This window comes from Misgurnus anguillicaudatus, chromosome 13 (assembly GCF_027580225.2).
Source record: "Misgurnus anguillicaudatus chromosome 13, ASM2758022v2, whole genome shotgun sequence".
Taxonomy (NCBI): Eukaryota; Metazoa; Chordata; class Actinopteri; order Cypriniformes; family Cobitidae; genus Misgurnus; species Misgurnus anguillicaudatus.
Genome location: NC_073349.2, coordinates 18,738,525 through 18,753,510, shown reverse-complemented (window position 1 = coordinate 18,753,510; position 14,986 = coordinate 18,738,525). Strand labels below are relative to the sequence as shown.

The 14,986-nt window shown below is 41.2% G+C and overlaps 1 protein-coding gene across 9 annotated transcripts in view; it reads right to left on the bottom strand.

Moving 5' to 3' along the window:
• Positions 1 to 528: 528 nt before the first annotated feature.
• Positions 529 to 14,986, bottom strand: part of wnk3 (WNK lysine deficient protein kinase 3) — a 53,866-nt gene continuing 39,408 nt past the window's right edge. For 2 of the 9 annotated variants that reach the window (XM_055188850.2, XM_073875287.1), the window contains exons 17-26: positions 14,718 to 14,870; positions 12,921 to 14,545; positions 11,071 to 11,317; positions 10,624 to 10,716; positions 7,084 to 7,172; positions 6,677 to 6,999; positions 4,220 to 4,449; positions 3,951 to 4,049; positions 3,695 to 3,876; positions 529 to 3,246 (exon numbers count right to left, since the gene is read on the bottom strand). In XM_055188850.2, the coding sequence (XP_055044825.2) occupies positions 2,761 to 3,246; positions 3,695 to 3,876; positions 3,951 to 4,049; positions 4,220 to 4,449; positions 6,677 to 6,999; positions 7,084 to 7,172; positions 10,624 to 10,716; positions 11,071 to 11,317; positions 12,921 to 14,545; positions 14,718 to 14,870 (3,527 nt within the window). In that variant the 3' untranslated portion in view covers positions 529 to 2,760. Of the gene's footprint in view, positions 3,247 to 3,694; positions 3,877 to 3,950; positions 4,050 to 4,219; positions 4,450 to 6,676; positions 7,000 to 7,083; positions 7,173 to 10,623; positions 10,751 to 11,070; positions 11,318 to 12,920; positions 14,546 to 14,717; positions 14,871 to 14,986 lie in introns of those variants that run through there. The other 7 variants (XM_073875288.1, XM_073875291.1, XM_073875290.1 and 4 more) reach the window with 7 other exon arrangements.

Below are 14,986 nucleotides of genomic sequence, written 5' to 3'. Positions count from 1 at the left end.
ACACTCGTTCATCAATAACTCTCTGAAAAAACATTAAACATTTCAAATAATATGCGGGAGATCGTCTTTTGGCAGCGTGAAATCTATACGAAAAAAACGAATCGCTCAACACAATGTAAACAGTCCGTGTTACACCCCGCATTCGTTTTTGCCCCGCACACCCCTATTATACTTTCATATGGAAGTCAATGGGGCTCATGAACGGTTTGGTTTCAAACGTTCCTCAAAATATCTTCCTGTGTGTTCATCAGAACAAAGAAATTCATACAGGTTGGTAACAACATGAGAGTGAGGAAATGATGACAAAATGTTAATTTTTATGTGAACTACTCCTTTAAGAGTCTGTTAAAATTTTATTCAATTTTGTTGTACACCCAAACTTAATGAAAGAATAAATAAAAAACATTATTGAAATAATTAAAATCTAGCAGAAGAGGTGCACTTTTACTGAACTAATATTATTAGTAGTATTAATATCTGAATAAATGACTAAAAATTTTGCCATTAAAAAGAAAATATACACATTGATAATGAACATTTGATGTTTATTTTTGATTAGTTACAAAACATAAATAGAATCAACAGTTGAATTAGTTACAATTTACAGTAGTTAAATCACCAGCAACAAGTTTAGTCCACTACAGATTCTTTTCCATTTAAATAACATTTCATTATTGGTGCGGTCACAGAGATCCTTGGTCTCTCTGGTTTTACTTCACCAATAAGACTTCAGACTGATTTGGCGTACAGTTGTTGCACTGAATTAAAAAAATCTGAATTTAGCATCTTGTGGTACTTTCAGGTTGAAGGTTTGGTGTAAAGTTGGAGGACAGGGGAACTAAAAAAAAACGATGATCAGAAAACCAAAAGCTTTCTCAACACACCGAACAACACACAATTTTACATTTTTACAACCCCTTGCAAAATACAAAAATAATGCTTTCGTTTTAAATTACATTTTGGTAACACTTCATGTTACTTTGGTAACATTTCACAGATCAAATGGATGTTTCCGTTTTTTTCTTTTAGACACAACAGCCTTGTTACCCACCACTGCTGTACCAAGGGTTACTGTAAGGTTTTGTCTTTCTAAAACATGACATACAATACTGGAAACTGAATGACCACAACCCTCTAAAGACAGGGTCCCTGTTGACTTCTTTAATAATATCCACAAGCATTAGCACAATAATAAACAAAGCAAATGCCTCCTTCTCAATGCATTCTCTATACCATGTGCCCTGTACACAGTACAATCCTTCATGACAATCTGCGAAGGATTTTGTATTCAAACTATACAGCAGGTTGCCTCATTCACGTTCATAAGCTTTAAAAAGCACAGTCACCATCTCTACATGTTTTTGAATGTTACCCATGAAGTCCAAACTTGTCTGCAGCTCTGCTTTGTATAGTATATCTTATCCATACCTCTGTTGGGCTTCAGAATGGTTTAAATGAAATAACATCACTGCTGATTTTTAAAAGCTGGGCATTGTGTAATCACATACATGAGCTTAATATGTAGGAAACACTTTAGAAACATCAGAAATGCAGCCTAGTTTTTCCAATTATAAATTTGCTTGGCAGTTATGTACTGTATATATATATCATTTTTTTTCTCACCAACGTAATCTAGCGAAATCTTGAATTTGATAAGGAACACCTCTTCTTGACGGTGTTTTGCTGATGCATTGTATTCACAGAAAGTTCACAGATCACAGTTTGGCGTGCACAGATGCACAGGGCTGTGCAAAATACAAATACAAGCTGCGTTCACTTCATTAAGCTTTTAAAACAACTGTCTAGTCTTACACTCTTCACCGTGAGAATGGTGTTAATATTGTAAACCTTAAAAGTATGAACTTGTGTTAAAAGAAAGAAAAATACTGCAATTAGCTAATTTCATTTGAAATCAAATAAAGAACCGAAGAGAGAATTTTAAAATGAATGAATCACTACTTGTGTTATTCTATAAAATTCTTTGCTAATCTAAAAACATTACTGCTATTTACCATCGTAAAATATAATACATGAGCATGCCTTGTCCGTGCACAACACTGCCCAACAGTGTTTTAACCGCTCCCATAGCTATGATGATGGTCGCAATTATGGTTACCATGCTTAGCATTGTAACATGCTGCTGTTGCTGCAAATGCATTTGATCTGACTGCCTGCTAAATTAGTTGTGCTCTATTGACACGAAATGGCGCTTCGCTGTTAATGTCTTGCTGTTGCTTCTGTGCGTATATATATATATATATAAAAAATATTCTTTTAAGCTATACAGATCCACGTCACCAACAACACAGAAAAGATGAAAGATTTAAATATCAGTTACTAATTGCACTTTTAAATTTCAAACAGTCCTTTCATTTGAAGCATCGATAAATAAAAACAAACATGATCTGATACTTCATGTCAGAAAGGTTTCTCTACATACAGTAGGGAGAGTTCAGATCCAACTGTTTTAAGTTGGATTGTGAAACTTGACAGTGCGGAAACACACACAGAATATCTTTTGATTGAATAATCCAACACAAACACGCGCACACAAATACACACACTACATCAATTATACACCCCCATACTCACACACACGCACACATGAACACTCAACGCTTGCTACTTAATTTCTTCCTGTACAACACACATATATTGTACACCTACAACAATGAGCTCAAATGTAAAGTCCTCCAACTTTTAATGAATCATTCAGTTCTCTCATGCCAGTCTCTCCATCGTCGCATGTTTGCCCCGAACTCACTGCTGTCCTAAGGGAAGGGTAGAGGTGGTGGGTTTAGGCTGAAGTTTGGCACTGGAAGGCAAAGAAGAGGTGCAGCAAGAAATGGAGGTGCATGTGGACGAGGAGCATGAGCAGATGGTTGCCGTGGCGACTGTGTCTTGATTGACAGCGGTGGAGGTCGAGGCAGCTGTGATGCTGGTGGCAGGGGGCAGCAGAGGCCCCGCTGTGGTCATGATAGAGGGGGAGATGCTATGTGGAGGCAACGCGGAGGGCTGCAGCTGGACCTGCTGTAGGTGCAAGTGAGGCTGGCCGTACTGCACGGGATGATGGTGCAGGGCCGACTGCAGATGTGCATTCTGCTGGGGTAAAGAAGTGATGGGAAATTGCATCGGTGGCAGCTGTGTTTGTCCTCCAATGTAGGGAGTAGAGGCTATTGTAGACAAGGTGACAGGAGCACTCGGAAGGTTCAAAGGCGCTGCAGAAAACCAATCAGATGCAGATGTCTGCAAGACAGAAAACATTTAAATAAGGCCAAAAAGGTGGTAATAAACATCTGTATTTAAACCTGGAAGCTTTTGGATTTCTATTTTTGATAGCAAAAAAATGCAAATTTTTATTAGTAGCCTCAGACTTTGGGAGCCCACTGCAAATCACATAAAATAATTCAACTCAGGCAAATCTGCATTTGCATGTTTCACCAATAGGCTTTATGCCCAGCTGCACTACTTCCTGAACTTCAGCCAGCTTCTTGTTTCCTGTCTGCCATTATTGGACAAACTGATTAATCCAGGTGTGCCTGACCTCAGTAGTCACAACAACAATAATCAGACACACCTGGATTAATCAGTTTGTCCAAATATGGCAGACAGGAAACAAGGAGCTGGCTGAAGTTCAGGAAGTAATGCAGCTGGGCATAAAGCCTATTGCATCTTTGTGGAATGAATGTATTACCTCAGCAGGTTGGCCCCATCCGCCTAACTCCTGCACTTGCTGGATCTGTTTGATTTGATTTAGCGAAGGCTTGGGCTGAACAGGGAAAACTGTTTCTTTTGACCACTCATCTACAAGTTTGTGTAGATCATCTGTAAATGTGCTTGTTCTAGTGGCAGAACCCTGGACTGTAGGATTTTGGTCTGAAAACAAAATGACAAAAGTGTTGAACCAGCATGCCATTCCTAAGATAGATTTTGATTGGCAGTCTGCTTACCTCTGTTAGCGGTCAGTGAAGCTGTCGCTTCTGGGTTGCAGTACGAGTGAAGTCTGCTTTGTTCTCCACCTGAATAACTGCTAGATTGCTGAAGACTTCCTTTAGTGTCCGCGATTGAAAAGAAAACAGATAGACAAAAATTACAATGAAAACATGTGCTAGCTACTTACCAGGCATTATTTACAGAAAATACACCATGTGGGTTTTTTAGGGTTAACTACTATAAGTTTTTCAAATGAGACTGAATTTAGTCTGTCAGAGAGTGGTACCTCGATGTGTGACTCCGTTGTTGTCCATGTGAGAGTGTGGTCGGGGCCGGAGCTTGGATTTGGCGGGACGGGGTCTGCGTGGAGATATGGCGAGGGGTGTATGGGGGAGAGGGGAGGTCCGTGGGAGGGTTAGGGGTTGTCGGTGGTCTTTAAGGGAGCGAAGCTGTCTGTACAATTCCTGCAGTTCTTTGTTCTGCTGTGCTTGCAAGGACACCACCTCTTTGATGTGTCTATAAAAAAAGAGTTTAAAACTAAAAATGACCTACAATAACAATCTATACCTTTATCCTTATTAAACCCTGAAAAGATTATGGTAAATACAGTATTTTTTTATATATGTATGGCTCACTTTTAAATATACACTGAATATTCATGGATTTACGAATTAATAATCACAATAATTAAAATTCTGAAAAGACACAATATTTATGAAATTGAAATGAAATTTTCATATTACATGCTTATTTTGTACTACTTAAAGGATTAGTCAATTTTCTTCTCCTGATAATTTACTCACCACCATGTCATCCAAAATGTTTGTCTTTCTTTGTTCAGTCGAGAAGAAATTATGTTTTTTGAGGAAAACATTCCAGGATTTTTCTCATTTTAATGGACTTTAATGGACCCCAACACTTAACAGTTTTAATGCAGTTTAAAATTGCAGTTTCAAAGGACTCTAAATGATCACAAACGAGGCACAAGGGTCCATCTAGCGAAACGATTGTCATTTTTGACAAGAAAAATAAAAAATATGATCTTTTAAACCACAACCCCCCGTCCATCTCCGGTCATGTGACGGGCCAGCACGACCTCACGCAATACGCCATCACGTCAAGAGGTCACAGATGAGGTATGCGAAACTATGCCCCGGTGTTTACAAGTGTGGAGAAAGAGGACCGTTCTGACATTGTTGTATGTCGAATGATACTAATTAATGTCTTTGTGTCAGTTTATTGTTTAAAATGGTCGCAATGAGTAAAATGGTTTCTTATATGTAACACGTGACCTTTCCACGTCATTACGCAATTACGTGAGGTCGCGCTGGTGCATCACAGGACCAGAGATAAACGTAAAGTTGTGGTTCAAAAGTGCATATTTTTTATTTTTCTTGTCAAAAATGACAATCGTTTCGCTAGATAAGACCCTTATGCCTCGTTTGGGATCATTTAGAGTCCTTTGAAACTCTGTTGAAACGGCAATTTTAACTGCATTAAAACTGTTATGTGTTGGTGTCCATTAAAGTCCATTAAAAATTTGAAAAATCCTGGAATGGTTTCCTCAAAAAGCATAATCTCCTCCCAACCGACCAAAGAAAGACATCAACATTTTGGAAGACATGGTGGTGAGTAAGTCAGACTTTTTGTCATAATTTGCCTGGTCCTGCGGCTTCCAGTCAGGCGCGACCTGTAAAGGGGGTCGCACACCGGCCGCGCAGCTCAGCGCCGCGTCGCTCTAGGACAACTCGGAGGTATCATAAACCGGAGCTTCGTCAGATAGCGTCTACTTTAAAATGCAAAATATATGTTAGCAGCCAATGTTAATCGTTAATGATTTGGGACAAATATAATGTTATTTAATGTTAAACTATAACGCGACAGGGATTTGAGCAACTTCCTGAGTCAAAGCTGGGGCGCGGACAGGCGCCACCTGGCGGCGCCAGTGTGTGTATACTCATTGAAAACAACGTGTTCGATTTTTTTTAGAATAGCATGGCGCTGCACGGCCGGTGTGCGATCCCCTTAAGTCAGTATGAATTAATTTGGACATATATGAAGCTGCGAGAGTCTGCTATATGCTGCTCCTGTATTTATATAATTCAATGGATTCATTGATGTGGGATGACAAGCCTGCAAACTTGATGTGCGCTGGCTTGTTCTGTTCATTTAGCCTATTCAGCCTTCCAGGTATGTTCAGTATGCTATTGTGTATCATGTAAATAACTGTTTGTATTACATTAATGTACAGACATCTATTCAGCCTGCTGTTCTGTGTGCTTTTGTTTAGTTGAATAACTTGCCTTTCCAGATTAAATGTCTTCAGCATGAATTTTGTGAAATTATTTTCTAAATTAAATGCGACGTGTAGTCCTATGCATTTTTGATTGATGCAACTTATAGTCCGTAAAATACAGTAGTCCAGTTGTGCTCCCACCATAGTTAATGCAAAGAATGGGACATTTATAATTAATGGTTGCAGGCCCTATGAGAGTCACCAAGGAATAGGAAGTGTAAGTCACCTGACGATTAAATCATGGTGTATAAAGTAGGAAGTCAGATATTAAGATGTTAGATGATTTTTAGGCATCTCAGCTTTATTGTTCGAACAATAAAGATTGATCTTCTTGGCACCAGGAACCCGTCTGAGAGATTTTTGCTCCATAAAGAAATTGATTTGCACCAACATAAAAACTAATAAAAAGTAGTACTGTTAAACTCCAGCATCCACTCCTTCACTCACTTCTCTCTCAGTTTATGAAGCTCTTTCCTCAAATCTTCATCCTCCACCTCGCTCTCATCATCACTGCTGCCCAAGCGCGAGTGAGTGTGACTCCTGGATGGGTGGCTGGATGTTGTGGTTCTCCTCTCATCTTTATCACCGTCCCTCACTTTCAGTTTCCTCCTCTCTCGCTCCAGGTCAGGTGACACGGGGGAGCTGTCTGTCAAATGTTCCTCTCTCTGTTCAGCCTGGGTGATTGAGAAGCGTCCAACCTTTCTTTGAGTGACTCCTTGGGTTGGTACATCTTGGTGTAGTGGCTCCGTGGGCTGAGACACTGGAATTACCTAAGTGAAAAAGCATCAGACAATTGTTCATTCAGAATACCATTTTATATACTTCACATATTACATATAACTGAGAAAAGGCACCTGGAAACGTCCTGTGCGTGAGACGGGCTGGACATCTGTAGATGCCTTTGTTTCTTCCTTCATCCCCTGACAACTAGAGTTAGCATCCTCTGAGAATCCAAAACGAGAGAGACAGAGACGAAGAAACAACGACAAACATAAAATCAAACAAAGCACAGATACAATATTAACAAACAATAAAAAACAGTACACCAGCACATAAAGACAAACACCCAAACGACACCACAGACACAAAAAGATTGCATTAATAACCACGGGACATTTTTGATACAAGATCTTTGACTAATCAGCATCCATGCATGTTCATAGGGGATGATGAGAGTAAAGTCAGCATGGTAAATTACACCATAGCTGGCATACACGGACTTGAATACAGATATGATTATGTTTTGATCTCAAGCGCCATGCTGAGTGGGATGGAGAATGAGTGTGGGGAGGGGTGGTGGGGAGCAGTTTTAACAAAAAATCAAGTTCATGGAACAATTGCGCATTTAAAAAACATTAAAAGCAATAAACACAAGGAGAAATTTGCCCCCATCCATCCATCCTTCCACATTCACACAATTGCATTCATCTGCCAGTCTCTAATATCACTGTCTGGAGATTACTGTACTTCCAGCTGACCGACAGTGATACCAGTCGGCATGTGTGATGTCTGTGAATAATCTATGTCTACTGTATGTTTGAAGTGTGCATACTGATTAATTTTAGTTAATGTTGAGGTCTTGATGCTTTTTGCGACACACAACCATTTATACACACATATGCATGCTGTCATGTCAGTCTGTCAGGCATATATATTAATCTATACAAAAAAAGAAAATACATTTTTAAAATATTAAAAGTATTAGGATATATGCTATAATATGTTTAGGCTATGTTGGAAATAGCACACAACCATAATAGAGATCCCATGATTCCATTTGTTTAACATAGAATTGTAGTTAGGTCATACAAGGTTCAATTTTTAATATATATAGACGGTTTCATTGGACGTATGCACGTTATCATGATTACACCAAGTTAACTTCCGGTCTATGTTTGTTTATTGGTCTGGCTAGTGGCTAAACTGATCTCTGGAACAAATACTTTTGTCAAAAAGTATGTTTCATAAAGACGAGAGGAAACGGCAAGCATGGATCACTGAGTGAAGAGGTTAGGTAGCCAGCGAGGGGCAACCTTCCGATTTCTCTGATGAGGCCAATACGGAAGTGACTTACTGTGGGTTCACACCAGATGCGAGTTCAACGATTTGCGCGAGTAGATTACTTACAAAGTCAATGCAAAAAACGCGCGCAAGGACACGCAATCAGGCGCGTCCTCGCGTGGGGAGATGTGAATGACGCAATATGGGCGGCGCATTTGCCGTGAAAACAAGCGCTATTCGCCTCAAGCGCGTCTACGCCCAAGTTAAAAATGAAAAATTTGCATGACACGAAATTAAATCCCGCAAGTAATTTAGAGAGAGTAACGCGATGCCCCGCGTTTGGTGTGTACGTAGCATTAAACTGCAATTCATCGACTGGCCGCTAGAGGCAGGCTCTAAAGGGAGTAAATTCCCATAGACCTCCATATTAAAATGCCCAACATTACAGTAGAAAATAATGTTTACAGCCTGGTACAAAAATAAGCCTAAAACTTAAGCATAATTAAAGTCGTGGCCACTTGAGTGAACGGAGCTAGTGGGCGTGGTTTGAGCAATCAGCCACTTCAGCTTCACCCATGTCCCGCCTCTTTACCCATTTTCGGTTATCCGCGAGTGATTCGAGGTGACGCACGGCCAAGATGGCGACGGCAGGCAACGCCTACTTTAAGCTTCAAAAACGATCTTCACAAACCAATGGGTGACGTCACGGATACTACGTCCATATTTTTTACAGTCTAGAGTAGCCAGGCAAGAATTTAAGGATCGCTAACATTGTATACATTTATTTTACACATTAAAGTCCCTGTGAACCGAAAGTCGCAATTGACTTCCGTGTTGTGACATATTTCCGAGTGAAACGGAAATATCACGCAAGGAAAATAGTGGGCGTGGCTTGTAGTTTCAACTGTGCTTTGATTGGGTATAAAAAGTAGGCGTTTCATTTAAAAAATGGAACTAGCAGCAGTCGGAAAGTTCAAGGGGGCGGAGTTAACGAATGCTCCCGCCCAGTCTAGCTCATAGATATGTTTAAAGGCTAGATATGTTACGGCGGAGTCTCTAACATCATCACCTGATGGCCATCTTACCACGGGGAGCCCGCCCACCCGCAGCACCGTGCTCAATGGTGCAGGTACTTCCAAACTACCAGTACCTGCTCAACCTTCCACCAATCCCCAAACGGTTTGGTTTCTTACAAACGTTATTAACATGGCTATAATTCAGGATGCAGGATGTTTTTTTAGTATAAGTATGCAGTGTCATAGGTACATATTTGACGTTTATAACAAACCAAACCATCCGAAAATCAGTAAAAAACTAAGCAAGTTATGGCCATCTAAAAGCACCTGCACCATTAAAACTCAATGCCACGAGCGAGCGAGCTGCCCGTGGCAAGATGGCCGCCAAATGTGGACATTCCACTCAATTGGCCAGCAGCGCGGGCGAGACATCTAGCCTTTATACATATCTATAGTCTAGCTGACGTCATCAAAGTTTAGGAGTGCACATAAACACATAAAAAACACATTTAAAAAAAAAAATTTCATTGGGACTTTAGCTATAAGGGACGCTTTAGCTATAATTTGAACTAAGGGTATTTAGGTACTTAGGGTTATTTATTTTGCTTATTGACAAAAGTAATTTACTCTATTTTTTTTTTTCAATTCAATTCAATTTTATTTATATAGCGCTTTTCACAATAGTTAATTGTTTCAAGGCAGCTTTACATTAATAGATGAAAAGCATAGAAAAACGAGCATAGTAATAATGTAACGTATACAGTAAAGTAGTAAGTTAAGCCAAAGGTGGAGGGTATTATCTAGCAGTTATTAATTCTTTGTGGAAGTCTACCAGAAGTTAAGTTTGGGCCGTTTGTTTATGAAACCGTCTATAGCATATACAGCACAGTATGCATTATGCAGTAAGCTAGTATACTATTTCAAACATAGCCTTAGACGTGCAGAAAATACAAAAACAGAACATATCCAAAGTCTACCCAGGTAGGAAAGAACAGAATATCAGAATTCTAAAAGACATAAATATATGGTCAGAAGAGAAATAGATGGCTTATATTTAGAAAATGCTGACAGTTTTGCTTGATATGGGAATAACTTACTTGCTAAGACTTTTTTCACAGTAAAAACCAGACGAATTTCTCTCTTAAAAACAAGTTTGCACCTGCTACATTCTAATTATAATGAACTAAAAATGCAGGTATGATGTACGCATCTAGTTTCATACCTCTGTATTTACTAAACAAACAGAAAGCGAACAGGTGCAAACTCTAGTGCGTCTCTGGTCTGTGAAATTTATGAGCAAGCCCTATTCTGCATTCGCAGGTGGCCTGGCTATGCGAGTCTGGGTGCAGGAAGGTGAGGGGTGGGGGCACTGCATACTGTAAGCCTTGAGGTTCAGATCCAGGTGTGGCGTACAATGGTCATCCATCATCCTAGAGAGTCTTCCCTTTCTACACTCCTCTGTTCTTACCCCTGGGTAACCCATGCAGACAAAACGAAAAGAAGGCTACAACATAAACGTTAATAAACAGCCGAGCTTTTTTGTACAAACAAAAAATTAAACAAAGCAAAATGCTAGTTGATGTAATGATAATCAGTACAGACTACGAACATCAACAACCACATCAACATGGAGGAACTATTAGGATTAATAGAATTAATTCTAATACTCCTATTCATTCAGTAGTTTTAGAAATGGAGAAATCCTTAACTAGCAAGGTAAGAGTCAGCTACATTATTTGATCTACATGACTATATTTAAAGTCAGTGCCTAACAACCCACACCCCTCACTCGCTCTCTCTCGCGCTCTTCCCTGTGGTCACTACCTTGCTGGACTCTGGGCTTCTTGAACAAGCTGGCGGAGTGGCGCAGTTTGCACGCCCAGCTTTTGAATTTGTGAGTCCAGGATTTCTTGCTAACAGGATTTCTGATACTAGGACATGTCAGGTTTAGGCCAAAATATCCACCTCCGTCATTGTGTTCCTGTCCAGGCCACAAGGGGGCAGGCTGCTCGGAGGAAGAAGGAACCAGAAGATCTCCATGGGTGCAACTTTTAGAGAGCGAAGAGGCAGCCTGAACACAACATATGAATAAGACAGGGGTAACAAATATAACAAATATAGTAGCTGTAGGAAGCTGAACTGGGATAAGCATACAAAAGTTGGTGTTAGACGTTTCCAAAAATTCAGTGAGCATTTAGGCAACCAACTGCAGAAACGTTAAAGGGATAGTTCACCCAAAAATGTAAATAATGTCATCAATGACTCACCCTCATGTCCTTCCAAAACTTGTAATAGCTCCGTTCATCTTTAGAACACAGTTTAAGATGTTTTATATTTAGTCCGAGAGCTTTCTGACACTCCATTGAAATTCTAGTAACGTTATACTGTCCATGTCCAGAAAGGTAATAAAAACATCATCAAAGTAGTCCATGTGACATCAGTGGGTCAGTTAGAAGGGTATTGAAGCATCGAAAATACATTTTGGTCCAAAAAGAACAAAAATTACGACTTTATCCAGCATTGTCTTCTCTTCCACGTCTGTTTTAGGGGCCAGTCACACCAAAAGCGTTTATGGCAGTTGCAGGCGCCTTTTTTGAATGATATTCTATGGGCAGGGCGCGTTTTTGAAGGAGCGCTGAGAGCGGAGAAGCGCCCGACATCATTCGTGTCTTTCCATTGTCCAATCGAATGAGGGGAGAGGCGGGCCTTACGTTGTGGTGAGGGAAGTTTACAGTTGCTTTGAAGAACCGGACTCACTCTCTCCTGACTCCTGCGTGTTTGTGCACCTCTCACCCTCAAACAAGGTCAGAGCAAGCGCCCTCTTTTTAAAGTTTCTGCTAATATGACAGTTAACAGCAAAAGAGCGCTCACGCTTCAATATTTGATTGACAAGACAGCTGACTCGGTGGTTGCTTAGCAATATGAAAAGCCGCGTCGCACTGCTCTTTTTTAAAAAAGGCAGTGCGTCGCGCCTTGCGTTTGCAAGCGTTTAAAGCGCTTTTGGTGTGACTGGCCCCATAAAGCGCATGTGCGAGACTAAAGTCACGTGACATGTTTGCAAAGTTTTTTTCGAACTTACAGCGTGCATCTCCCTCAGACTGTAAAGAAGCTCGGGCGCACTAAAAACAAAACAAAAAAAAACAGCTGGGGGGCACCAGATAACACGTCAGCCGCGTCGTACGTCATCCGCATCACTGCAATCACATGACTTAGAGAAGAAAACGCTGAAAAAAATCTTATTTTGTTTTTTGGACCAAAATGTATTTTCGATGCTTCAATACATTCTAACTGACACGCTGATGTTACATGGACTACTTTGATGATGTTTTTATATAACCTTTCTGGACATGGACAGTATACCGTACATAGATTTTCAATGGAGGGTCAACAAGCTCTCAGACTAAATATAAAACATCTTAAACTGTGTTCCGAAGATGAACGAAGGTCTTACGAGAAAGACATAAGGGTGAGTCATTAATGACATTATTTTCATTTTTGGGTGAACTATCCCTTTAAGGATTAAGTGATAGTGATATATATATACAAATCTAGACATTTCAAAGCAAATGCACAAATATTAAACTACAAATGTTGTAAAATGTAACTGATTAAATGTACAAAATAACATCCAGCCTTAACACCAATTATGTGTGTAACATGCAAACCCCACTTACGCTTACTGAGGGTTCACTGGGCGGTGGTGATCCAGGCTCCTGTAGGGGTGAGACGAGAGAGCAGGGAGGAGATGTAGAGGAGAAGGATGAGGCAGGTTGATGTTGCACAGCAGCAGAAGAGGTTGGAGCAGATGGGAGCATCTCCTCCTCACCTGCTCTCTCTTTTTCTCCATCTGGAGACGTGGAGGAAGAGCGAGGGGTAGTGGAGGAGGTGGAGTGTGGAGAGGTGTCAGAGGAGGCGTCAAGAGGAGGGGAGAATGCATTAGGGGGGAGTGATTCGTCACCTCCCACTACAGTGGAGGGGGCAGCAGATGAAGAGGTGGCGTTAGGAGCAGGGGCGGTGCCGGCGGTGGAGCCAGCTCCCAGTGTTGCTCCACTGCCACTGTGCTCCTGATACAGCAAAGTCCTTAGCTTCTCATCCAAAGTCTTTATACGGTTGTCCACAAACTCAATTTTAGGGGGGCCTTCACTGTCTGACTCGGCCACTGATGAGGGCTGTGCTGGAGATGGGGTAAATGTGTGGGTAAGCCCGGGCAGAGCTGTCTCAGAAAGAGGGAGCGGTGGAAGAGAGGCGTCTGTTGAGGGTTGGGGTTGGGCAGGGTGACTGATGGTGTCCTCAACAACGGCTTCCCCCATGGACAGCTCCAATTCTGAGTGCTGCAAAGATGTTTGGTTCTGCACAGCTGGAGGCACTACTGTTTGCACCATAGATTGAGAATGTATTATATCATGTGGTATATGCGTGACATGTGTTTGCTCGGTGGGGAGTTGCTGTGGGATCACAGGCTGAAGCTGCTGGGGATCTTGATTCTGGAAACCATGCTGTGGGTGCATGGTCAGCATTGTTTCTTGAGACACATATTGTTCTGAAGAGACTGCCTTTTGTGGTATTACTGTGTGCTGTTGGATCTGCTCAGTACTGGTCTGTTGCACTGACGGTTGTTGAGATTCAGCTGGTACTTGTTGTTGTGGGACCTGTTGCAGCACAGACTGTGTTGGAGGACCTCCTTGCAAAGGCTGCATTAGCGTCTCCACTGGCATTGAAAGTGTTTTTGACTGCACTATTAGCTGAGGCATATTCTGCTGTGGCTGAGTCTGCATCTGTTCAGTGGTGCCCATTGCTGTTTGTATTGCCTGGGTGTCTTTGAGTTGGTGAGGTGCCATGGTTTGTTTAAGTGTCTCAGGCTTTTGTGAGGTTGCTATTTGGGTTTGAGCTATCAATGGCTGCAATGGATCAGTGTGGTTCACCAATGATGCTGGAGGAGTCCCATAAACAGGCACATTAGAGAGAGCTTGTTCAGCCTCAGATATGCTCTGCCCTTTTGCTGCCATATCTCCTTGGTCTGAAGTCAAACTGGGGCATGTGGGGGCCACCACTGAAGGAAATGAAGAGGCAGAAAGGCCAGAGGATGTGGCAGGGACTGAGCCTGCAGTCAAGTTAGCGGAGGAGACTTGCTCTACTATCGGCAAGGTTGGGGGTGCTGTGTCTTTTTGGGTGGCAATGGCTGAAGCCAACATTGATGCTGGAGCAGATGCAGTAGATACGGGAGGAGATGGAGATATAGAGGAAGTTGGGGAAGAGGCTATTCCGGCAAAAGACTCGGAGCGCTGAGGGCTCTCATGATCTGATAATGCAAAACGACAAAATGGATATTTTTAAGTGGCAATAAAAATATTAATTTAAGTCTTACTTGTTTTTGGCACTGCTTATTTAAATGAAAGCACTCAATATTAGAACTGAAAACAAACTGAATCAAGATAAGAAGTATTCCAGATTCAGCTTTCTTTTAAAAATACCTTTCTCAGTTTCTTTGGATTTGGGAACTCTGCTCTCCCCTGCAGGTGGGGGACTGGACGCTCCCTGGCTGGGGTGTGAGTCACGATGGCGAATTGTTTGGTTTATAAAGAATCGCCACCGACCCACTGGAGAAGACTGAGGGGCCGAATCCACTATGGTAGATTAAGAATAACACAGAAAATATATTTTACAGTTAATAGTAAAGACTTGGCTGATAATATATTTATTTTTAAGAAAGATTAAAAGATACAATATACTTAAGTATAAC